This window comes from Glandiceps talaboti, chromosome 19 (assembly GCF_964340395.1).
Source record: "Glandiceps talaboti chromosome 19, keGlaTala1.1, whole genome shotgun sequence".
In the NCBI taxonomy this organism is placed as follows: domain Eukaryota; kingdom Metazoa; phylum Hemichordata; class Enteropneusta; family Spengelidae; genus Glandiceps; species Glandiceps talaboti.
In genome coordinates, this window is record NC_135567.1 from 21213395 (window position 1) to 21241364 (window position 27970).

At 34.0% G+C, this 27970-nt stretch overlaps 1 protein-coding gene across 1 annotated transcript; it reads left to right on the forward strand.

Moving 5' to 3' along the window:
- Positions 1 to 27970, forward strand: LOC144450140 (ATP-dependent RNA helicase DHX30-like). The gene is made up of 22 exons (XM_078140707.1): positions 1 to 190; positions 1857 to 2110; positions 3258 to 3422; positions 4695 to 4987; positions 8216 to 8366; positions 9367 to 9550; positions 10101 to 10260; positions 10909 to 11113; positions 11350 to 11427; positions 12001 to 12071; positions 12735 to 12864; positions 13747 to 13870; positions 14365 to 14496; positions 18213 to 18351; positions 18564 to 18654; positions 19057 to 19213; positions 19629 to 19747; positions 20593 to 20693; positions 24860 to 24947; positions 25453 to 25561; positions 26328 to 26509; positions 27800 to 27970. Exons 1-22 carry the CDS (start codon positions 1 to 3, stop codon positions 27968 to 27970), a joined length of 3294 nt encoding a protein of 1097 aa, XP_077996833.1.

Consider the following 27970-nt stretch of genomic DNA (forward strand, 5'->3'; position numbering starts at 1 on the left):
ATGGCTGCCCCCATGGTACGAAACGTGCTGTGCCGGTTCGGTAGACCGTGCATGTTGTGTAACGTTAGACAAAACTCAGAGTTTATTATTTTAGCTAGATCAGCTTCGTCATTTACTGGTAGAAAAGACGGTGTTAGATCGGGGAGATGGAAACAGAAGAAGCGCCCACAAAAGAGCAGTTCATACGAGCGTAAGTTGTTGACCTGAGTTGACCCGATCGTTCACTATCCAGCATGCGTTGTCTCGGTCTGTTTCTGTAATGTTATATATACTAAATATGTGACAGACTCCTTTATAATCATTCACTATTTCAAATCGTAGATCTTGCAGCGGAACCGCCAAGATATATGGTCAAATACAAATAGCAGATTCACTAAAGTAAATAGACCAGCGACCGACTGATTTACAGACCTGTCTACAGGATCGTTTATGATATGTATACTATTAGTCCTGCTTGCATACGGAGGAATTCGGGACTCGATTCTGACAATTGTCCCTCCCCCTGGTGTCTAGAGTCAAGTCAGTAATACCGATTCGTGCACCGTCATGTAAGCAGGACTAGTATACTATAATAAGCACTCGAATCAGTCAGTATGATTTCTAAAAACAAATGTATATTGAATACTAAGTTAAGTTATTGCCTATACATTTGAACAATAAATCATACAAATTGATTCGAGTGCCTATGCTGGTAGAAATCATATATCTGAGCGTAAAGTGGATAGCTACAATAATGATTTTGAGTTTCTTTCTGTTTTTGAGTTTTTTCGTTCCGAGGTTTAACGTCAAAACGAACGTTCGTAATTTATAATCATACATATATTAGTATAGGCAATTTATAATCATACATATATTAGTATAGACAATTTGTAATCATACATATATTAGTATATGCAATTTATAATCATACATATATTAGTATATGCAATTTATAATCATACATATATTAGTATAGACAATTTGTAATCATACATATATTAGTATAGGCAATTTGTAATCATACATATATTAGTATATGCAATTTATAATCATACATATATTAGTATAGACAATTTCTAAACATACATATATTAGTATATGCAATTTCTATGACATACATATATTAGTATATGCAATTTATAATCATACATATATTAGTATAGACAATTTCTAAACATACATATATTAGTATATGCAATTTCTATGACATACATATATTAGTATATGCAATTTATAATCATACATATATTAGTATATGCAATTTATAATCATACATATATTAGTATAGACAATTTGTAATCATACATATATTAGTATATGCAATTTATAATCATACATATATTAGTATATGCAATTTATAATCATACATATATTAGTATAGACAATTTGTAATCATACATATATTAGTATAGGCAATTTGTAATCATACATATATTAGTATATGCAATTTATAATCATACATATATTAGTATAGACAATTTCTAAACATACATATATTAGTATATGCAATTTCTATGACATACATATATTAGTATATGCAATTTATAATCATACATATATTAGTATAGACAATTTATAATCATACATATATTAGTATATGCAATTTATAATCATACATATATTAGTATAGACAATTTCTAAACATACATATATTAGTATATGCAATTTATAATCATACATATATTAGTATAGACAATTTCTAAACATACATATATTAGTATATGCAATTTCTAAACATACATATATTAGTATATGCAATTTCTTTGACAAAAAAATGCATCTTGGTTAACGTTTCTGTGAAAAATATGAAAGACAACTAAATAAAGTACCAGGTAACTATATTATACTATCCATATAATTTGTATTGTTACTTACAGCCTTAGAGTTGACAGCAGAACATAAACAAGCCATTGAAGAGTTCCCATCACCAAAGAGTCTCCTTAACAACGCATTTATTCTTATACCGGATAAAACAAAACGAAAACTCACTTATCGGACATTTCAATCAGCTCACATGAAAACATGTCATCTAACAATTAAATACCCAGAAGAATTTCAAGTTGTTGGAATTGGTAGAAGGAAGGCAGAAGCTGAAAAAATGGCTGCAGCTATGGCATGTGCTAAACTGAAAGTAAGTATATGGCTGCAGCTATGGGTGTGCTAAAGTGAAAGTAAGTATATATCTGAAAGATCTGTGTAGTTTCTGTTACATTCAGTGTCCAGATGGAGGAGGTAAGGGTATTCATTTTGGATTTTAAATCAATAAAGCAACTTACCTACATTTTTTACTTAGGTAATAAACATGTGAAATAACACATACTGAGTTTGTGTTTCTAACTCAGTAGATTGCAAAAACCTGTAATTTAGTGTAAAGAAAATATGTAAAAACACACAATGTAAACACAAAATATGTAAACCATTTTTTATTGTTCATCCAGGAACACACTAAGTAAACACAAAATCATCATAAATTTCAAACTATTTAATCATGGTGAGTATGCAGTGTAAAGGAAAGAGACAGATTTATGTGTAAATTGGAGTTGATATATGACAGAACCCCATGGCCTCGCAATGGACGGTAAATTGGAGTTGATGTAGTGATTATTTGTGTTTATTCAACATTTAGCACCATTTTTAGTTTTTGGAATTCATAAGTTACAAAAACATAGACTTGGTCTAATTCTATGTAATTTCATGAGGACAAAATAGATAGGAGAGTTGTTTTATTAATTAATTATCCAAAATAGATAACTATTTCTAATTCATATGGCCACTTTAAGAATTTTACAACAAGGATTGAATATTATGTGAACATTTGACCAGCTCCCTGTGGCTTAGTGGTCTGCTTCTTCTGGTTTAGTGGCTGACTCCCTGTGGCATAGTGGTTAAAACTCACGACTACCGGGGTAATAGTTGGTAGGTCATGTGTCATGGGTTCAAATCACTCTGGAAACAAGGAGATTTTCTATGAGAGACCCAAAGCCAAGATGAGTGTTCTAACAGACTTGATAGATAGGCTGTATCACTCAGCCATTTTTCAGTCACAAGATTGACTGAATGAAATTTATTTCGCCAGATAACAAAAATAAGCTACACTTTCAAAGATCATACTCTTCATCACATAAATATGCAAAATGAATACAAATGAAATACACAACATTTCACTGGCTATGCAGAAATAGCCTGTGGAGTGCCTTGGAAATATTTGTAGAATTGAAGTGTTATCTACAGAAAGAGTAATATGCTCAAAACTCAATTTGTAATTTTGTTTAATTTAGGAATATGGTGTTTTGGATGAGAGACACAGACCAGTCATGCCAGAATATGGTGTTTACAGTCAAAACCAAATCAGAGAATTCCTCTACAAACAAAGTCTCCCTAGGTGGATCAGAATTAATCCTGAACTTCAAGAGAATATTAGTGACTACTTAGGTCGATGGAAAGTAAGTAATTTACTTATAATATATATGGTATCTTGTCATATTATATGTGATTACTGGTAGTCTTTTTAAGTAGTGCTGATTAATGTACATAAGCCTCACAAACATTGGGACACCGGTAGTGAACAAAATCTTGGTGTACTGGGCCATAGTGTAATGATAAACCTCACAAACATTGGGACACGGGTAGTGAACAAAATCTTGGTGTACTGGGCCATAGTGTAATGATAAACCTCACAGACATTGGGACACCGGTAGTGAACAAAATCTTGGTGTACTGGGCCATAGTGTAATGATAAACCTCACAAAAGTTGAGACACAGGTAGTGAACAAAATCTTGGTGTACTGGGCCATAGTGTAATGATAAACCTCACAAAAGTTGAGACACAGGTAGTGAACAAAATCTTGGTGTACTGGGCCATAGTGTAATGATAAACCTCACAAACATTGGGACACGGGTAGTGAACAAAGTCTTGGTGTACTGGGCCATAGTGTAATGATAAACCTCACAAACATTGGGACACGGGTAGTGAACAAAATCTTGGTGCACTGGGCCATAGTGTAATGATAAACCTCACAAACATTGGGACACCGGTAGTGAACAAAGTCTTGGTGTACTGGGCCATAGTGTAATGATAAACCTCACAAACATTGGGACACCGGTAGTGAACAAAATCTTGGTGTACTGGGCCATAGTGTAATGATAAACCTCACAAACATTGGGACACGGGTAGCGAACAAAATCTTGGTGCACTGGGCCATAGTGTAATGATAAACCTCACAGACATTGGGACACGGGTAGTGAACAAAATCTTGGTGTACTGGGCCATAGTGTAATGATAAACCTCACAGACATTGGGACACGGGTAGTGAACAAAATCTTGGTGTACTGGGCCATAGTGTAATGATAAACCTCACAGACATTGGGACACGGGTAGTGAACAAAATCTTGGTGTACTGGGCCATAGTGTAATGATAAACCTCACAGACATTGGGACACCAGTAGTGAACAAAATCTTGGTGCACTGGGCCATAGTGTAATGATAAACCTCACAGACATTGGGACACAGGTAATGAACAAATTCTTGGTGCACTTGGCCATGGTGTAATGATAAGCCTCACAAACACTGGGACACGGGTAGTGAACAAATTCTTGGTGCATTTGGCCATGGTGTAATGATAAGCCTCACAAAAGTTGGGACACCATGGGTAGTGAACAAAATCTTGGTGCACTTGGTGATAGTGTAATATATTTTATTCTTTTTCCAAATACAGGCACACGAAGCTGTTGACACATCAGATACAATTTCACCTCATTTTGAAGGGATAGAAACAATTTCTGATTTTGAAACGACAAAGACTGATGTCAATAATCTTGAAGAACAAACAATCTGTGATGAGACAGATAATGTGTTCTCAGGAAAACCTTACCAAGAGTTGTCAGGGCAACAGTTGCTATGGAAAAATACGATTTTGCGAGACCAGATGGATGAACTTGTAAAGAATCAGAGTCCAAGTCTTTTGAAAATTCGTGATACTGTTCAAAGTTTGCCAATAACAGCAATGAGGTATGTATTGTATATCTTGGGATGGTTCAATGACCTCCATTATGGCCATTTTACTTACTGATATCCTCAATAACAGCAATGAGGTATGTATTGTATATCTTGGGATGGTTCAATGACCTCCATTATGGCCATTTTACTTACTGATATCCTCAATAACAGCAATGAGGTATGTATTGTATATCTTGGGATGGTTCAATGACCTCCATTATGGCCATTTTACATATTGATATGACCTCCATTATGGCCATTTTACATATTGATATCCTCAATAACAGCAATGAGGTATGTATTGTATATCTTGCGATGGTTCAATGACCTCCATTATGGCCATTTTACTTACTGATATCCTCAATAACAGCAATGAGGTATGTATTGTATATCTTGGGATGGTTCAATGACCTCCATTATGGCCATTTTACTTATTTATATCCTCAATAACAGCAATGAGGTATGTATTGTATATCTTAGGATGGTTCAATGACCTCCATTATGGCCATTGTACATATTGATATCCTCAATAACAGCAATGAGGTATGTATTGTATATCTTGGGATGGTTCAATGACCTCCATTATGGCCATTTTACATATTGATATCCTCAATAACAGCAATGAGGTATGTATTGTATATCTTGGGATGGTTCAATGACCTCCATTATGGCCATTTTACTTATTTATATCCTCAATAACAGCAATGAGGTATGTATTGTATATCTTAGGATGGTTCAATGACCTCCATTATGGCCATTGTACATATTGATATCCTCAATAACAGCAATGAGGTATGTATTGTATATCTTGGGATGGTTCACCGACATTCATTATGGCCATTTTACTTACTGATATCCTCAATAACAGCAATGAGGTATGTATTGTATATCTTGGGATGGTTCAATGACCTCCATTATGGCCATTTTACATATTGATATCCTCAATAACAGCAATGAGGTATGTATTGTATATCTTGGGATGGTTCAATGACCTCCATTATGGCCATTTTACATATTGATATCCTCAATAACAGCAATGAGGTATGTATTGTATATCTTGGGATGGTTGAATGACCTCCATTATGGCCATTTTACTTATTTATATCCTCAATAACAGCAATGAGGTATGTATTGTATATCTTGGGATGGTTCAATGACCTCCATTATGGCCATTTTACTTACTGATATCCTCAATAACAGCAATGAGGTATGTATTGTATATCTTAGGATGGTTCAATGACCTCCATTATGGCCATTTTACTTACTGATATCCTCAATAACAGCAATGAGGTATGTATTGTATATCTTGGGATGGTTCAATGACCTCCATTATGGCCATTTTACATATTGATATCCTCAATAACAGCAATGAGGTATGTATTGTATATCTTGGGATGGTTCAATGACCTCCATTATGGCCATTTTACATATTGATATCCTCAATAACAGCAATGAGGTATGTATTGTATATCTTGGGATGGTTCAATGACCTCCATTATGGCCATTTTACATATTGATATCCTCAATAACAGCAATGAGGTATGTATTGTATATCTTGGGATGGTTCAATGACCTCCATTATGGCCATTTTACTTACTGATATCCTCAATAACAGCAATGAGGTATGTATTGTATATCTTAGGATGGTTCAATGACCTCCATTATGGCCATTTTACTTACTGATATCCTCAATAACAGCAATGAGGTATGTATTGTATATCTTGGGATGGTTCAATGACCTCCATTATGGCCATTTTACATACTGATATCCTCAATAACAGCAATGAGGTATGTATTGTATATCTTGGGATGGTTCAATGACCTCCATTATGGCCATTTTACTTACTGATATCCTCAATAACAGCAATGAGGTATGTATTGTATATCTTGGGATGGTTCAATGACCTCCATTATGGCCATTTTACTTACTGATATCCTCAATAACAGCAATGAGGTATGTATTGTATATCTTAGGATGGTTCAATGACCTCCATTATGGCCATTGTACATATTGATATCCTCAATAACAGCAATGAGGTATGTATTGTATATCTTGGGATGGTTCACCGACATTCATTATGGCCATTTTACTTATTTATATCCTCAATAACAGCAATGAGGTATGTATTGTATATCTTGGGATGGTTCAATGACCTCCATTATGGCCATTTTACTTATTTATATCCTCAATAACAGCAATGAGGTATGTATTGTATATCTTGGGATGGTTCAATGACCTCCATTATGGCCATTGTACATATTGATATCCTTAATAACAGCAATGAGGTATGTATTGTATATCTTGGGATGGTTCACCGACATTCATTATGGCCATTTTACTTACTGATATCCTCAATAACAGCAATGAGGTATGTATTGTATATCTTGGGATGGTTCAATGACCTCCATTATGGCCATTTTACTTACTGATATCCTCAATATGAAAGTGTTACGGCTAATTGCATTTCAATCATGAAATATAACATACATGTATAACAGACACTTTCAAATGCCTATTAAACAAAATAACAGAGATGCTGTACAGAGTTGGGATGTAGAAACTGACATGTAATAATGTTGACTATCAGTTACAAAGTAAACAATTGAAGCCATTAAGATCATCAAGTCAATGTGTAATGTTGACTATCAGTTGCAAAGTAAACAATTGAAGCCATTAAGATCATCAAGTCAATGTGTAATGTTGACTATCAGTTGCAAAGTAAACAATTGAAGCCATTAAGATCATCAAGTCAATGTGTAATGTTGACTATCAGTTACAAAGTAAACAATTGAAGCCATTAAGATCATCAAGTCAATGTGTAATGTTGACTATCAGTTGCAAAGTAAACAATTGAAGCCATTAAGATCATCAAGTCAATGTGTAATGTTGACTATCAGTTGCAAAGTAAACAATTGAAGCCATTAAGATCATCAAGTCAATGTGCAGCTGAAGCATATTTCTACTTACATTTTGTACTGTGCAAGTGAATGGCAATCACTTTTCACTTTTCTATATAAAGTACATGTACATGTAGATAGATAGGTAGATAGATGGTGTAGGTGGGTGGGTGGAGGTGGGAAGGTTCAGTGGGTGGGTAAGTAGGTGGGTGGAAGTGGAAGTGGATGGGTTCAGTGGATGTGGTGGGTAGGTGGGTAGGTTGGTAGGTAGGTACAAGAAGGCATGCTTAGACTCCATGTCATATGGAATTCTCAAATAATGCTAAATAATCTTTGTTTCAGGTCTGAGATATTTTCATTGATTGAAAATAACCAGGTGATAGTTTTAGAAGGAGACACTGGATGTGGCAAGACTACACAAGTACCACAGATAATATTTGATGAATATATAAAAAATAATAGAGGAGCAGAATGCAATATTGTTGTCACACAGGTTAGTTTGAACTAGATGAAACCAGTTCAGACTGGATCAGACCAGATCAAATTACACTGAACAGGGTCAGACCAGATCAACTCAGATTAAACCAGATTGAACTGGATTACACCATTTCAAATCAAGCCAAACTAGTTCCAACTGATTCTGGATCAAACCAGATCAAACAAGAACAGACCAGTTCAGAGCAGATCAAATTAAGTCTGATCGAATCACACCAATTCCAACAAGATCAAACAGGAATAGACCAGAACAACCAGATCATACTTGGAATTTAGACAATTTCTGATCAATTCAAACTAGTTCTGACTGGATCAAATCAGATCAAACAGGAATAGACCAAACAAAATCATATCAAACCAAATCAGGCAGGATAAGACTAGAATAGACCAGATCAAACTAGATTAAACTGGATGAGATTAAATAAGATTTGATAAAGTTTACTTGATAAACAAGATTACAGCATACAAACCTCTAAGCTGACAAGATGACAAAAGAGAGAGAAGAAAGAGTCAGTCAGATAGTGGAATGTGAAGTTAGACCAAACAACCCATGTAGTACTGGTACGAGGAACGTTAGGTGTACCACTTGAGGGCGCTAGCTGTAGAAGTTAGGTGTACTACTTGAGGGCGCTAGTTGTAGGAAAGATATCTCAACATGTTCATTTATTTTTGGCCTTGATGAAAAACCTGGTACAATATCTGAAAGGATGTAGAGGAGAAAGAGTCAGTCAGTCAGTGTAATATAAAGGTAGACTTGAAATCAAATCATGTAGGTGTAATTTCATCTACCACTGGAGGGCGCTATTCATAGGACTGGTCACCATTGTCATTCACTTTCAACTGAGACAAATTGATACAATAAAAACAGTATGAAGTTTGCACTTGCCTCTTTACTTAGACTGCAAAACAAACCTGTAATACAAGAAATAGCTATACATTGTAACACTGGAGGGTGCTATTCATTGAAAAGGTTCCTCACCATTTTCATTCACTTTCAGCCAAGACGAATCAGTGCAATATCAATTGCTGAAAGAGTAGCCGAGGAAAGAGGAGAGACAGTCGGTCAGACAATTGGGTATCAGGTCAGACTGCAAAACAAACGACCAATGAGTGGTGGATGTGTTTTATTCTGTACTGTTGGGATATTGTTAACGAAAATGCATGGTAACCAATCATTGAAAGGTAAATTATGTATACAATGTGGACATATTGGCTTCTGACTTTTATTTTATTAAACAATTGATTTTTTATCCTAAAACATAAATAGAAGTGAGTATTGGAGACTACAATTTCTAACATGACAATCCATTGATTTGTCATTGAATGTCAGGTTTTTCACATTAACATAGGACTGGTGTAGTCATTAACCCTTCCACATACTGGTGAGGTGTTAGTGCCAGCCTAGTGTTAGCACTGAGCTAGTCTGATGTTAACATAGGACTGGTGTAGACATTAACCCTTCCACATACTGGTGAGGTGTTAGTGTCAGCCTAGTGTTAGCACTGAGCTAGTCTGGTGTTAACATAGGACTGGTGTAGACATTAACCCTTCCAGTTGCTAACACATACTGGTGAGGTGTTAGTGCCAGCCTAGTGTTAGCAATGACCTGGCCTACTGTTAACTTAGGACTGGTGCCGGTTTCTAATAAGCTATTTTATGTCTCTAGTCTACTCTACCCTTACTGTCAGGTGTCAGTCATGTGACTAATAATCTATTGTACCTTTATTGTCAGGTGTCAGTCATGTGATCATAGATGAGGTTCATGAAAGAGATGTGAATGCAGACTTTCTGATGATATTAGTGAAGGATATCTTACAACAAAATAAAGATATCAAAATCATTTTAATGAGTGCATCTATCAATGCCAAGATGTTCTCACAATACTTCAACAAGTAAGTTTGAGTCAAATTGTTAATTATTAGTCAATGATTTGAGTAATTTAAATCGTCACTAATTACTGAACATGGATATTATAACATATGTACCAGAGATTACTTGCACTGGTACACGCCATACTAGTAGAAGTTGCACTGTAGTACAATATCGGAGATATTATTGCATACTGTATGCAAATGATATGCAAATGATATGGTACACACCGTACTAGTAGTATTTGCACTGCAGTACAATACCAAAGATGTTATTGCATACTGTATGCAAATGATATGCAAATGGTATGCAAATGCATGAATGTTCATCCTTTTACATGAAATGACACGATTGCCTAATATGATTTTTATGGAACTTGAACTGGGTCTTTTTCACATTATTTTCAAGTAGAAGTTGTTTTACTAACTAAAAATCCAACGTAAATAGTCAACGACATTTATAATCCATATGACACCTTTAGATATACTTGTAGCTATGTTGACCCTTGACACACAAAAGAACTGGGGGGGGGGAGGAGGGGGTAAAACAACCTTTAAGAAACAATAATTCAGTACTGTATACTTGGTCTTTATTTTCTAGGTATAACATCTCAGTTTTCTTTATAAATTATTTTTAAAAATCTGGAAATTTCTTTCCTTCTATCTCTACAGTTGTCCCATCATTAGTGTTCCCGGAATGATGTATCCAGTGAAGGAATACTTTCTTCCTGATATTTCCAAAATGATTGGAAGTCATTCCATATCCAGATCCAGACAGAATGGTCACAGGAATGGAAGACATGATGACAACAGACCGGATACTGACTGGGACAAAGTAGCTGATACTATCAACTTTATAGATTCCACAAAACCATCTGTAAGTATGACTGTGGCAAATGTAGTATCGATAGATTGTGCAAAACCACCAGTAAATATGACTATGGCAAATGCAGTATCGATAGATTGTGCAAAACCACCAGTAAATTTAACTGTGGCACATGTAGTATCGATAGATTTACAAAGCCACCAGTAAATATGACTATGGCAAATGTAGCATCGATAGATTGTAGAAAACCACCTGAATACAATAACCCATGTATCTATTGTTTGCAGGGAGCCATATTATGTTTTCTACCTGGTTGGCAGGATATTGTAAGTGTTAGAAACAGACTCCAGGAATTATGGTCAGATGTAAGTATAAACATAGCGTTACATTTATTTTCCAGGAAAACATTTTTCTATAAATATCTTAGCTATTGTGTAATTATAATAATAATGACAATCTTAGTTTTTTACATAATAATGCTTTCCAACTCAACTTAGTACTCCTGGCACGGATCTATAGTGGCACAACGGCCCTGTATTTCCTCAACTCCCTGGGAAGCATACAATCCTCTGCTGCCTCTATAAGTGCATAGGATTAAATCATTCACATTGCAATCTCTATCCTACCAGGTCCCCAATTATACAGCTGGGTTGACTAGGGTACACATAGGATTAAAGCATTCACATTGCAATATCTATCCTACCAGGTCCCCAATTATACAGCTTGGTTGAATGGGTCACAAGTGTGGTTCAAATCATGCCCAAAGACTTTAGCCATTCAGAAAGAAATGAAAGACAACGAGGCTTGAAAATGTGTAACCTAAAGACTCCAAGCCAACCACTCAAACATATAAACATATACAACCCATAACAACCCATATTCACTAAAAACTGATAGTATTTATCAAACTTCAAATTATTTTATCTCCTTCTTTTCAGGATGAAAATCATTGGGTTTTTCCTGTACATTCAAGTGTACCAATGTCTAAACAGCAAGCCATCTTTGAAAGGTACACATGTGTTTATTGGGGATTTCTTTCTTTGTAATTATACTATTAGTCTGTAAGGTACGCCATGACGGGGCGCCCTCAATGACGGGGCGCCCTCAAACATCAGGTAATCGCTAACCCCTAAGGTGAGAGGAGGCCGGTGAGGGCAAAACGTCATGATGTATCTTACAGTCTATTATACTATCAAACCAGAAAGACTATTCAATTTCTATGGATGACACAATTTCTAGACATATCAAAAAATGTTTTTTGTTGAAGAATTACACAATACAGACACTTATAGTGTGCACATGCATACAATGTTACATTTTATCTAACTTGTAAACACAAATAAACAGTTTTGTGTTTGAATGTTCCTTGTTTTATCAGACAGTGATGTTGATGTTGATGTTTTATACTGAAAGGAATAAGCACTTAGGAGCCATGAATATTCATTATGCAACCATGAACAATTATTTCTGCTGACTCCCATGATGCAATAGCCCATAGCAAAGATACACTATAAAGACACAAGATCAACTTGATATTTCTTTGAAATCGCAAGTAATTGTAGGTGATGTAAAATCAAGAAATGACTCTCCAGAATCCATAGTTTATGAAAATGATTTTATTTCTGGAGTGGCATTCCCCTTTAAAATACATGTTTTTTTTATGTTTTCACAGACCTCCTGAGGGTGTAAGGAAAGTTGTGTTGGCTACAAATATTGCAGAGACGTCAATCACCATCAATGATGTTGTATATGTAGTCAACCCTGGCACCCATAAAGAAATTAGTTACAATGTGGACACTGGGGTAAGTACTTGTTATTTAAAAATAATTGTTTCCATGGAAACCATAAAGAGATTAGTTACAATGTAGACACTGGGGTAAGTACTTGTTATTTAAAAATAATTGTTTCCATGGAAACCATAAAGAAAGGAGTTACTTGTACAATATAAACACCATGGTAAGATATTGTTAATTGTAGTAGCTATTTTTCCATGGCAACCCATCCTGGAAACCATTGAGAAATAAGTTACAATGTAGACACTTGGGTACAACTTTCTACTTCGTAATGATTTGGTGTCCATGGCAACCCATCCTGGAAACCATTGAGAAATAAGTTACAATGTAGACACTTGGGTACAACTTTCTACTTCGTAATGATTTGGTGTCCATGGCAACCCATCCTGGAAACCATTGAGAAATAAGTTACAATGTAGACACTTGGGTACAACTTTCTACTTCGTAATGATTTGGTGTCCATGGCAACCCATCCTGGAAACCATTGAGAAATAAGTTACATTGTAGACACTTGGGTACAACTTTCTACTTCGTAATGATTTGGTGTCCATGGCAACCCATCCTGGAAACCATTGAGAAATAAGTTACATTGTAGACACTTGGGTACAACTTTCTACTTCGTAATGATTTGGTGTCCATGGCAACACACCCTGGGAACTAGTATAAGGAAGAGATTGAAAGTGGGGTAAAGTTTTGTTATTAATACTGGTTTTGTTTCCATGGAAACACCCTGGAAATTAGTTACAAAAGTTCTCTGTAGACACTGTGATAAGTTCTTGTTACTAAAAATAGTTGTTTCCATGATAAAACACCCTGGTAATCATAAAAAGTCAGTTACAACTCAAAAACAGGGATGAACTTAAATAGAGAGTTTAAATTTGTGATTAACAGACTTCCTGTCTAGATCTGCAATGGGTGTCACGTGCCAGTGTACGACAACGAAGAGGACGTGCTGGTCGTTGTCAACCTGGTGAATGTTATCATTTATTTACAAGAGATCAATACAAACAGATGGGTAAGTCAACCATTAGAATTCTATACAATACACACAGATGGGTAAGTCAACCATTAGAATTCTATACAATACACACAGATGGGTAAGTCAACCATTAGAATTCTATACAATACACACAGATGGGTAAGTCAACCATTAGAATTCTATACAATACACACAGATGGGTAAGTCAACCATTAGAATTCTATACAATACACACAGATGGGTAAGTCAACCATTAGAATTCTATACAATACACACAGATGGGTAAATCAACCATTAGAATTCTATACAATACACACAGATGGGTAAGTCAACCATTAGAATTCTATACAATACACACAGATGAGTAAGTCAACCATTAGACCAAGTTTGATTCATATCTGATTGGGTGCTTGTGTTGTCTTGGTTACCCAGACTCTCAATAGTCAATATTAAATATGTAATGATATTCTTAATTCATACCAAGTAAACATTTACATTGTGGCTTTGTCTTTGTATCATCTCCTACACAGAGGAGTACCACATAGCTGAGATGTTGCGTGTACCATTAGAACAACTAGTTGTACAAACCAAAGTTCATAGTCCTGAGACTTTAGCTGAAGACTTCCTTGGTAAAGCATTGGAAGCACCATCTTCAGAAGCAGGTCAGTGTATACATAGAATTGTTTTTAGCCCACCCCATCCCCACCTTTCACCCCACCCCCACCCCCACCCCCGGGAATGTTACTTCAATGTTATTACAAGGCAGTACTACAGGCTGTTTCATGTTACCATTCTGTGGCTCTGTTTGATACAACCATGCAGAAACCAATAAGAAACTGTAGGTTCTACACTAGGGAGGCAGGATCCCAATTTCTTGTTACATTTTGTCTGAATGCAATAAACCATTTAAACATACTGTAATTAGACACAGACACAACCGAGGCCAATGTTTTGATGTCTGCATTTAATGTTTGCATCCTGGGTCTGCATGGTAACACATTAGTTAATTTCACTTAGAGAAAATGTTGCAAGGAACTGTATTTATTCAATCTCACTATCTTAAAGTGTAGCAAGTGGTTGTATCAAATCAGTGAATGGTAACTTGAAAAGGGCTGTATAAGTGGTTGTATCAAATCAGTGAAAGATAACTTGAAAAAGGCTGTATCTCCAAAATCTGGAGTTGAACTGCCAATACACGTCACACATTTCTGACAAAGCGTTTGATATTTTTTAAATCCAACTGATCTGTGACTAGAACGGTACCATCAGTAAGTGAGACATACATACATCTTGGTCTCCCCAAACCATCCTCCTCCCTGTCAACGCGACAGATTAATTTCCCCTCACAACTGTACATCATAATTCTATTATTACGATTATCACAGATGTAGATATTATCGCGATTGTCAATGCCAATCCCAGCTGGTAGGTAGAAATCATCAGTTGCACTCCCTCTGCTGCCGAATGTGAGCAGAACGTTACCGTCGGCATCAAATAATTGAATGGAGTGCTTGCCACTATCGCATACTACCACATGCCCTTTACTATTGATTGCTATATCACATGGCCAAAGAAAGAGATTCCCTCGTCCCTTGGGATCAAACGAGTTAATAAACGTTCGAGTAGCATAGTCAAACATCAAAACATCCTTCAAGTATCTGTCGGTAGCATATATTATACCGGTTTTATGATTAATCGCGATTCCATATAACCCTGTACCCTCTCCTATACCCAACTCATCTCCAAGGTAACCGATTAATTTACCATTTTCATCACATTCGATTATTCGACAATTATTATGATCTCGATTCAACGCAATGAGGTACGTATTATGACTTGATACTGCGATAGCATATGCTCGCGATTCAGATGAAAAATTATGGGCTGTACGGTTGCCTTTTATATCATCCACTGAGAAAATTCTTTTCTCTTGACCAATGCTATCCAAAACTTGAATCAATCGTTGCTCAGAATATCGATGGACCATTATGATATCACCATTTTGATCTACTGCAAGATTACTAGCTTTATGGCAATGGTGCCCCCATGTGTTTGGTATCGGTATATTGGACATTGTCCAAGACGGCAGAACTTCAAAAGTATATGGTGAACCTTTGATGTGTTGACCGCGTATGGTAACTGACAATTTATAACTACCTTCATGTGTTGCTTTGAACGTCGCGTGAAGTTTCTCGTTTGGCTCCAATGGCGTCTTGATACCTAATGCTATATCGGTACCATTGCTCGTAACTATAGCGACAAGGTCAGGGTCATTTATGATCTCACTGTTGTAGTTCTTGGCCGAAATTTGGATTTGAACTTCATCCTTTAATCTTACTGATCTAGGAAAGTTTTCCGTGTGGACTTTGGACAGGGAAGGAAGAGGAGGGAAGATTAAAGTACACTGACTCCCTACTAGTGATACCTTAGCCACAATATCATATACTTTGTCATAATCCCTAATTTGTGTATGTTTTATATTGTCTGTATGTTGCTTGACTGCTCGACTTTCAGACAACACTCTCACATCATCTTGAAAACTTGAAACATTTTTCAAAAATATCAAAGACTTATTAAATTCACTATCTAATTTTTGAAACCTTGAAACATCATCATTAATTTCTCTAGTCATTCTGTCATTTTGCTCCGTAAGCTTAGCTTTCACTGTCGCTGTGTCTTCAGCATTTCCTTCTGTATTGATAACTTCTTCCACGTGTCTGTAGTCATCTGACAACATCGTCAAAGCATGTTCGGCTTTCTTCAGATTTTCAGCATTCTGATTGATTTTGAACTTTAGATCTGTCAGACTCTCTGCAATGAAGTGAGAGACCTCCTTAGCAGCCACATCAAAGTCCTGTATTTTGTGTCCTTCTGATTTGTCATGTTTGGCAGCTAAACATGCTGAACAAATGAGAGTCTTGCAAGAAGCACAGTACAGCTCAACTGGATTGCGTTTGTGAGTTTCACAAACTATTTCCTCCTTGCTGCCCACCATTTTCAGTATTGTCTTTATTGCATCAGCTGCCTCCACTTCTCCTCTTGCCCATTCCAGGATCTCCTCTGTATATTTCACTTCCAGTTCTTTATCCATACTATCTGTCTTCAGTTTAACGACGTCATATTTCGTGCCTCCAAGATGCACCAAGGCATTGCTTATCTCATCCCAGTAACCATGGTAATGCGCATCTTTAATACTAGTAGTCTGACCATGACATAGTTGATTACGGTAGAACTTGATGCGTGCGATGTTAGCTTCTTTGGTGTGGTCATTTGGTCGTGGCAGTTGATCCCATCCGTTCTGTGGTTGTGATAATTTACATATATTTCTCAATAACACCATTAGCAAACTGATGTCAAAGTTCTTTGAATTGACAGCAGTCGGTGGTGTAGGGTACACCATATTGTATTGCTTTTGAGTTATAATCCTCCTCCTCAGTAAAGTTTGAAGACGGCGCTGATTGGTAGAGTCTGCTAAGTTTGTTGCAAGATCACTTGGTGAATGTATTCCATTAAAGACCTCTCTCATAGCCTTTGTACCACCATCAATAAGAAGCCTACACAGGCGAGCATAGTTAGTTCTCTCTGTTGTTGTTGTGAGTTCCATACAAAGGTCAAAACCTGCTGTTGCCATCTTGATTTTTGATCAATTTTTGGTTGTTTTCTGTTTTTTAAAATAAAGATGAATTAACACATCAGTCGTATGTTTTTATTTAATACAGTAATGTGATCAGAATATGAGAGATAGACAGACAGACAAACAGACAGACAGACAGTGACACTGACAGACAGACAAACACAGAGACACGCAAGCAGACATGCACAGACACAGACAAACAGGTAGACAGCCACAGACAGACAGAGACAGACATACAGACAAACAAATAGACAATTAGAAAAGAGGATGTTTGCATACTAGAGTGAGGCATTCATAATAAAAAATATGAGACAATCTATTGATTTGTCATTCAATCAATGTCAGGTTTTTACATGGTGTACAATAGTCTCACAATTTTCAATTTTTTCATGTTTATTCTTATTTGAAGTAATATTTCAGTTCATAGTCTGCAATAAAACAACTTAAAAATGAACAACTATCTATATTTCCCCACACATAGTCTGCAATAAAATAACTATCCATATTTCACCACTCATAATGCAATACACTTCTGACCATTTAATTTGCTTTCGTTTTGTGAAGCTATTTACCACCATCTTGTAACTCATAGCTTTCAAAATTTGCATACCACTACTCCTGTGAATTTTTTCACTAATTCAGTCTTTGTTTTCAGAGAACTATCACAAAGTAAATCTAGACTTAAACAGTTTTATTTGCTTGTATCTTTTCATGTTGTTTTTTGACCTGTTTTCCTTTTCTCAGTTGAGAAGGCAGTGGAGGTCCTTCAAGACCTTGATGTGTTAGATGAAAAGGAGAATCTCACAGCTCTTGGTCAGAAAATATCACATTTATCACTAGATCCTCGACTTGGTAAAGCCATCATTTACTCAGTTATATTCAGGTAATGTTATAAAATATCACATATCAGTGTTTATTTATCAACTTGAACAATGTCTCCGTCCTCTCTAAAACTGTCCAGTCTTTGAGATATGCCTGCAGTTCAACTTGTTTTGGAGATTTAAATGATTTAAACACACTTTCTACAATTTAGTAGATTTACCAACAACTTACTCAGCTGATCTTTTTATCTTGTATGTCTTTTAATACTTTCAGATGTCTGGATCCTGTGCTAACAATCACATCCAGTCTGAGTTCCAAAAATGTATTTACTGATTCTTTAGAGAAGCGTTCTGAGATTGCAGAGGTAATAATTTTGCAATTGTATTTAGTACTGCCCAAATATGAGTACCTTTACCCTAGAGGACTAAATATGTAAAATGTGTGAAAGTACAAGTTAGCTGTCATTGTCTAAATATGGTAATGTGTGATATGAATATGTATGAGTCAGATTTTCCATATATAGTCATATGTAATTGTCTTACCAGTACTTGAAATTGAACATGCAATATTGAATATTCAAATGAGCCACATTTTTAGTGATGTAAATGAAACAGAAATTTGCTAGAAGTGATCATATATCACACAGCTAACTAACTTTCATGAATAATTTCTGATGCAAAACTATATGGACTTTGAAATTGTTAGTACTAAATTCTTATTTCAAATTTTATTATTCACATACATGTATTTTTTCTTATTGATGTAGATAAAACAGAAATTTGCAGGTGAATCTCGAAGTGATCATATTGCACAACTTAATAGCATTAATCAATGGTTATACTATGACCAATACAGTAGAAGAGATGGTTTCTGCTTTGCCATGGATAATTTTCTTCATCGAGGCGGTTTGAATTTTATCAAGGGTAAGTAGTGGTTTTCATTCTCTATCAACAGCTATAAAATTCCAACCCCTCCACCCCTATTGTCAATATTAGTATGGCCTACCTGGATATTTACACATTTTATAGTTAAAGTATTTTCTGTGGCATGTTTCACCAATAAAAGTGTTAGGTAGGTATAAACTTAGAAAAGAAAACACTTCTGCTGTTTTATATTTACAGCCATTAATTTCAACCCTGTGCCCCACCCCCCTCCCCTCCCCACCCCACCCCTATTGTTAGTAGGAGTGTCATTGTTAGTATGGCCTACCTGGATACTTACACATTTACATAAGTTGTTTTCTGTGACATATTTCATAAATGACTACATGTTAGGTAAATATAAACTACAGTTACTAACAGATTTAAGTCACATAATATTACTATTATTATTGTATAGGACTCAGACGCCAGTTTGCACAGCATGTGTATTATGCTGGTATGGTGGACAGCGAAGAAGGTGGACTAATGTTAAATAACCCGTGCAATATATATCATAATGACCAGGAGTTGATAAAGGTACATAATATCACATAATACATGCAATATATATCATAATGACCAGTAGCTTACAAGGCATTTGTAAAATTGTGATGGTCAAATGGTTAGAGTTGCCAGCTGGGCATATGTACATTGCTGGTTGTGTAGTCATGATAGTCAAATGGTTAGAGTTGCCAGCTGGGCATATGTACATTGCTGGTTGTGTAGTCATGATGGTCAAATGGTTAGAGTTGCCAGCTGGGCATATGTACATTGCTGGTTGTGTAGTCATGATAGTCAAATGGTTAGAGTTGCCAGCTGGGCATATGTACATTGCTGGTTGTGTAGTCATGATGGTCAAATGGTTAGAGTTGCCAGCTGGGCATATGTACATTGCTGGTTGTGTAGTCATGATGGTTGAATGGTTAGAGTGGTTGGCTTGTAATCTATACATTGCTGATTTTGTAGTCATGATGGTTGAATGGTTAGAGTGGTTGGCTTGTAATCTATACATTGCTGGTTGTGTAGTCATGATGGTTGAATGGTTAGAGTGGTTGGCTTGTAATCTGTACATTACTGGTTGTGTAGTCATGATGGTTGAATGGTTAGAGTGGTTGGCTTGTAATCTGTACATTGCTGGTTGTGTAGTCATGATGGTTGAATGGTTAGAGTGGTTGGCTTGTAATCTGTACATTGCTGGTTGTGTAGTCATGATGGTTGAATGGTTAGAGTGGTTGGCTTGTAATCTGTACATTGTTGGTTGTGTGCACTTCAGTCTTCATCCATAGTAAAACAAACATTTCATTTTTATCTCATCATCTTGTTTATTTGTTTTGTTTTTTTTGTTTTGTTTATTTGTTTTGTTTATTTGTTTTGATTTACAGGGTGTGTTGGCTACTGGACTGTATCCAAATATTGTATCTATCAGACGAGGTGAAGTTACCAATGATAAATTGAAAATAAATAATGTTATTTGCAAAGACTTGTGAGTAGACTTTTAGCTTTCAACACTAGCACATCAAATCATACAATGTAACACATTATACGCCATAGAAATACATTATACTCCATAGAAATACATTTTACTCCATAGAAATACATTATTAGAAATACATTATTAGAAATACATTTACTCCATAGAAATACATTACACTCCATAGAAATACATTACACTCCATAGAAATACATTATACTCCATAGAAATACATTATACTCCATAGAAATACATTACACTCCATAGAAATACATTACACTCCATAGAAATACATTACACTCCATAGAAATACATTATACTCCATAGAAATACATTTACTCCATAGAAATACATTATACGCCATAGAAATACATTACACTCCATAGAAATACATTACACTCCATAGAAATACATTTTACTCCATAGAAATACATTATACTCCATAGAAATACATTATACTCTATAGAAATACATTTTACTCCATAGAAATACATTATACTCCATAGAAATACATTTTACTCCATAGAAATACATTATTAGAAATACATTATTAGAAATACATTTACTCCATAGAAATACATTACACTCCATAGAAATACATTACACTCCATAGAAATACATTATACTCCATAGAAATACATTATACTCCATAGAAATACATTACACTCCATAGAAATACATTACACTCCATAGAAATACATTTTACTCCATAGAAATACATTATACTCCATAGAAATACATTTACTCCATAGAAATACATTACACTCCATAGAAATACATTACACTCCATAGAAATACATTATACTCCATAGAAATACATTTACTCCATAGAAATACATTATACGCCATAGAAATACATTACACTCCATAGAAATACATTACACTCCATAGAAATACATTTTACTCCATAGAAATACATTATACTCCATAGAAATACATTTTACTCCATAGAAATACATTATACTCCATAGAAATACATTTTACTCCATAGAAATACATTATACTCCATAGAAATACATTTTACTCCATAGAAATACATTATTAGAAATACATTTTTAGAAATACATTTACTCCATAGAAATACATTATACTCCATAGAAATACATTATTAGAAATACATTATACTCCATAGAAATACATTACACTCCATAGAAATACATTTTACTCCATAGAAATACATTTTACTCCATAGAAATACATTATACTCCATAGAAATACATTTTACTCCATAGAAATACATTTTACTCCATAGAAATACATTATTAGAAATACATTATACTCCATAGAAATACATTATTAGAAATACATTATACTCCATAGAAATACATTATTAGAAATACATTTTAGAAATACATTTACTCCATAGAAATACATTATACTCCATAGAAATACATTTTACTCCATAGAAATACATTACACTCCATAGAAATACATTACACTCCATAGAAATACATTGTACACCATAGAAATACATTACACTCCATAGAAATACATTTTACACCATAGAAATACATTATACTCCATAGAAATACATTGTACACCATAGAAATACATTACACTCCATAGAAATACATTGTACACCATAGAAATACATTACACTCCATAGAAATACATTATACTCCATAGAAATACATTATACTCCATAGAAATACATTTTACTCCATAGAAATACATTACACTCCATAGAAATACATTTTACTCCATAGAAATACATTACACTCCATAGAAATACATTACACTCCATAGAAATACATTATACTCCATAGAAATACATTTTACTCCATAGAAATACATTATACTCCATAGAAATACATTTACTCCATAGAAATACATTACACTCCATAGAAATACATTACACTCCATAGAAATACATTTTACTCCATAGAAATACATTATTAGAAATACATTATTAGAAATACATTTACTCCATAGAAATACATTACACTCCATAGAAATACATTACACTCCATAGAAATACATTATACTCCATAGAAATACATTATACTCCATAGAAATACATTACACTCCATAGAAATACATTACACTCCATAGAAATACATTTTACTCCATAGAAATACATTATACTCCATAGAAATACATTTACTCCATAGAAATACATTACACTCCATAGAAATACATTACACTCCATAGAAATACATTATACTCCATAGAAATACATTTACTCCATAGAAATACATTATACGCCATAGAAATACATTACACTCCATAGAAATACATTACACTCCATAGAAATACATTTTACTCCATAGAAATACATTATACTCCATAGAAATACATTTTACTCCATAGAAATACATTATACTCCATAGAAATACATTTTACTCCATAGAAATACATTATACTCCATAGAAATACATTTTACTCCATAGAAATACATTATTAGAAATACATTTTTAGAAATACATTTACTCCATAGAAATACATTATACTCCATAGAAATACATTATTAGAAATACATTATACTCCATAGAAATACATTACACTCCATAGAAATACATTTTACTCCATAGAAATACATTTTACTCCATAGAAATACATTATACTCCATAGAAATACATTTTACTCCATAGAAATACATTTTACTCCATAGAAATACATTATTAGAAATACATTATACTCCATAGAAATACATTATTAGAAATACATTATACTCCATAGAAATACATTATTAGAAATACATTTTTAGAAATACATTTACTCCATAGAAATACATTATACTCCATAGAAATACATTTTACTCCATAGAAATACATTACACTCCATAGAAATACATTACACTCCATAGAAATACATTGTACACCATAGAAATACATTACACTCCATAGAAATACATTTTACACCATAGAAATACATTATACTCCATAGAAATACATTGTACACCATAGAAATACATTACACTCCATAGAAATACATTGTACACCATAGAAATACATTACACTCCATAGAAATACATTATACTCCATAGAAATACATTATACTCCATAGAAATACATTTTACTCCATAGAAATACATTACACTCCATAGAAATACATTTTACTCCATAGAAATACATTACACTCCATAGAAATACATTACACTCCATAGAAATACATTATACTCCATAGAAATACATTTTACTCCATAGAAATACATTATACACCATAGAAATACATTATACTCCATAGAAATACATTACACTACATAGAAATACATTATACACCATAGAAATACATTTTACACCATAGAAATACATTATACTCCATAGAAATACATTTTACACCATAGAAATACATTACACTACATAGAAATACATTATACTCCATAGAAATACATTTTACACCATAGAAATACATTACACTACATAGAAATACATTATACACCATAGAAATACATTTTACTCCATAGAAATACATTTTACTCCATAGAAATACATTACACTCCATAGAAATACATTACACTACATAGAAATACATTACACTCCATAGAAATACATTATACACCATAGAAATACATTACACTACATAGAAATACATTATACACCATAGAAATACATTATACTCCATAGAAATACATTTTACTCCATAGAAATACATTACACTCCATAGAAATACATTTTACTCCATAGAAATACATTACACTCCATAGAAATACATTACACTCCATAGAAATACATTATACTCCATAGAAATACATTTTACTCCATAGAAATACATTATACACCATAGAAATACATTATACTCCATAGAAATACATTTTACTCCATAGAAATACATTATACTCCATAGAAATACATTATTAGAAATACATTTTACTCCATAGAAATACATTACACTCCATAGAAATACATTATACTCCATAGAAATACATTTTACTCCATAGAAATACATTACACTCCATAGAAATACATTTTACACCATAGAAATACATTTTACTCCATAGAAATACATTATACTCCATAGAAATACATTTTACTCCATAGAAATACATTATACACCATAGAAATACATTATACTCCATAGAAATACATTTTAATTGACACTTCAGTATTGTAAACTTTATAGGTTAGGGGATCTAAATCCAATTCTAATTCCTAGCACCAGTTAGATATTTATTAGGATGTGAATTCTAAGAATGTACAAACTTACATGTTTTATAATAATTATGTTTTACATTTCAGGGACAACAATCGTGTTTTGTTACACTCAAGTTCAGTCAATTCTGATATGACCACATTTACACATAGATTGTTGGTTTACTTTGCCAAGGTAAGTGTCCTTAAGTTATCGTGTTTTGTTACACTCAAGTTCAGTCAATTCTGATATGACCACATTTACACATAGATTGTTAGTTTACTTTGCCAAGGTAAGTGTCTTTAAGTTATCGTGTTTGTTACACTCAAGTTCAGTCAATTCTGATATGACTACATTTACACATAGATTGTTAGTTTACTTTGCCAAGGTAAGTGTCCTTAAGTTATCGTGTTTTGTTACTCTCAAGTTCAGTCAATTCTGATATGACCACATTTACACATAGATTATTGGTTTACTTTGTCAAGGTAAGTGTCCTTAACTTATCGTGTTTTGTTACACTCAAGTTCAGTCAATTCTGATATGACTACATTTACACATAGATTGTTAGTTTACTTTGCCAAGGTGTCTTTAAGTTATTGTGTTTTGGTGATTCAAACTGACATAGAGTTTCAAACCTACAACCTCGGCACATTTTCCATAACTTCATATAACTACAATATGCTAATATTTTCTGTTACAGACCAAATCTACTGGTACATTCCTGAGAGACAGTTCTATGGTACATCCATTGGCTATTATCTGTCTGGCTGGAAAATCTATCAGTGTCTTCCCAGTCAGTAGGCGAGAAGGTAAGCAAATTTTTTATTTTAGTAAGTGAAGGTAGGGGGACATGGAGGGGTTAGTGTCATGCACAAACAATTTACAGTGTCATGCACAAACAACTTCAAATGCATAATAAATAGAGGTGTTGTGCACAGTGGGCATGTAGATGAAGTAGTCAAGTTACCATGGTGATTATCAGTTGGAGAGTAAACAATTATAGATCATGTAGATGAAGTAGTCAAGTTACCATGGTGATTATCAGTTGAAAAGTAAATAAGTGAAGTCATTAAAATCATCAAGTCTGTGTGTTATGTTTTCAGCAGAAATCTATTTCTACTGCACTATAAACAATTTACAATGTTTGTCAGTGTTCAATGTGTTTAGGTAAAGGGTCATGCTCTGTGTGTTCTGTCTCTGTTAGTTATTTAATAGTCTAGAGTTGTGTCTATCTTTGTGTTAATAACATCACATCTCACATTCAGTGGAACACAAAGGTACATCTCACATTCAGTGGAACACAAAGGTATATCGCACATTGAGTGGAACACAAAGTCATATCTCACATTGAGTGGAACACAAAGTCATATCTCACATTGAGTGGAACACAAAGGTATATCTCACATTTCCCCTGTACATATACAGGTTATATACTTTCCATGATTTCTGCCAAAATGTCCTAAAGATAGACTTGTATTGTAAGATAAACCCTTTACATAGGACTTTGTATTCCATTTGTAGTAATATAGACAGTAAATAAACCATGTACATTTGTTTATTACTTTCTCTTTTTAGCACGACATCTTGAAGACATAGAAGGAATTGGTTCAGACAGAATTGAGAAAGTTGTTATTGACAACAGTGATAAGATGGTATTCTACATGAAATCATCTGCAGTTGACTTGTTACTTGATGTTGTAGAAGAAATTGATAAAATGATTACGGCATGTTTAAATGTTCAAGATATGACTGAACTGGTAAGTGTTCAAAGCTACTCTAGGTGTAAGACATCACTGAAATGGTAAGTATTCACAGCTACTCTATCACTGAACTGGTAAGTGTTCAAAGCTGTATACACTAGCTGTAAGATGTCACTGAAATGGTAAGTGTTCAAAGCCTGAATAGTATTGAATGACTTAATCACAATATCGTACACTTTGAATAGTATTGAATGACTTAATCACAATATCGTACACTTTGAATAGTATTGAATGACTTAATCACAATATCATACACTTTGAATAGTATTGAATGACTTAATCACAATATCATACACTTTGAATAGTATTGAATGACTTAATCACAATATCATACACTTTGAATAGTATTGAATGACTTAATCACAATATCATACACTTTGAATAGTATTGAATGACTTAATCACAATATCGTACACTTTGAATAGTATTGAATGACTTAATCACAATATCGTACTTTGAATAGTATTGAATGACTTAATCACAATATCATACACTTTGAATAGTATTGAATGACTTAATCACAATATCATACACTTTGAATAGTATTGAATGACTTAATCACAATATCATACACTTTGAATAGTATTGAATGACTTAATCACAATATCATACACTTTGAATAGTATTGAATGACTTAATCACAATATCATACACTTTGAATAGTATTGAATGACTTAATCACAATATCATACACTTTGAATAGTATTGAATGACTTAATCACAATATCATACACTTTGAATAGTGTTGAATGACTTAATCACAATATCATACACTTTGAATAGTATTGAATGACTTAATCACAATATCATACACTTTGAATAGTATTGAATGACTTAATCACAATATCATACACTTTGAATAGTATTGAATGACTTAATCACAATATCATACACTTTGAATAGTATTGAATGACTTAATCACAATATCATACACTTTGAATAGTATTGAATGACTTAATCACAATATCATACACTTTGAATAGTATTGAATGACTTAATCACAATATCATACACTTTGAATAGTATTGAATGACTTAATCACAATATCGTACACTTTAAATAGTATTGAATGACTTTTAGGTAAAAAGGTGTGCAGTTATAGAAGACTGAACAACTGTGCAATATGTACACATTGTATTCAAGATAGGGGGTCAGTACAAAGGGATGCGTTTATGGAAAGACATAGTCAGACACCCTAGCATATACCAGAATTGTATTAAATGAATTCAATGGTCACTGTTCTACATTTGGTTCTTTTCATCTGTCCTTTTACTGTTACCATTACAGACCCAGGAACAGCAGAGACAACATGGAGAACTGATAGCACTGGTGTCAGCTCTTGTAAATACTCAACAGGATCCGTATATCAAAGATCACAAATCAAATGCAAATGAAGAGAACATAAATGACAGTGATTATGAAGAAGACAATAGTGTCTGGAATCCAAAATGGCAGTGA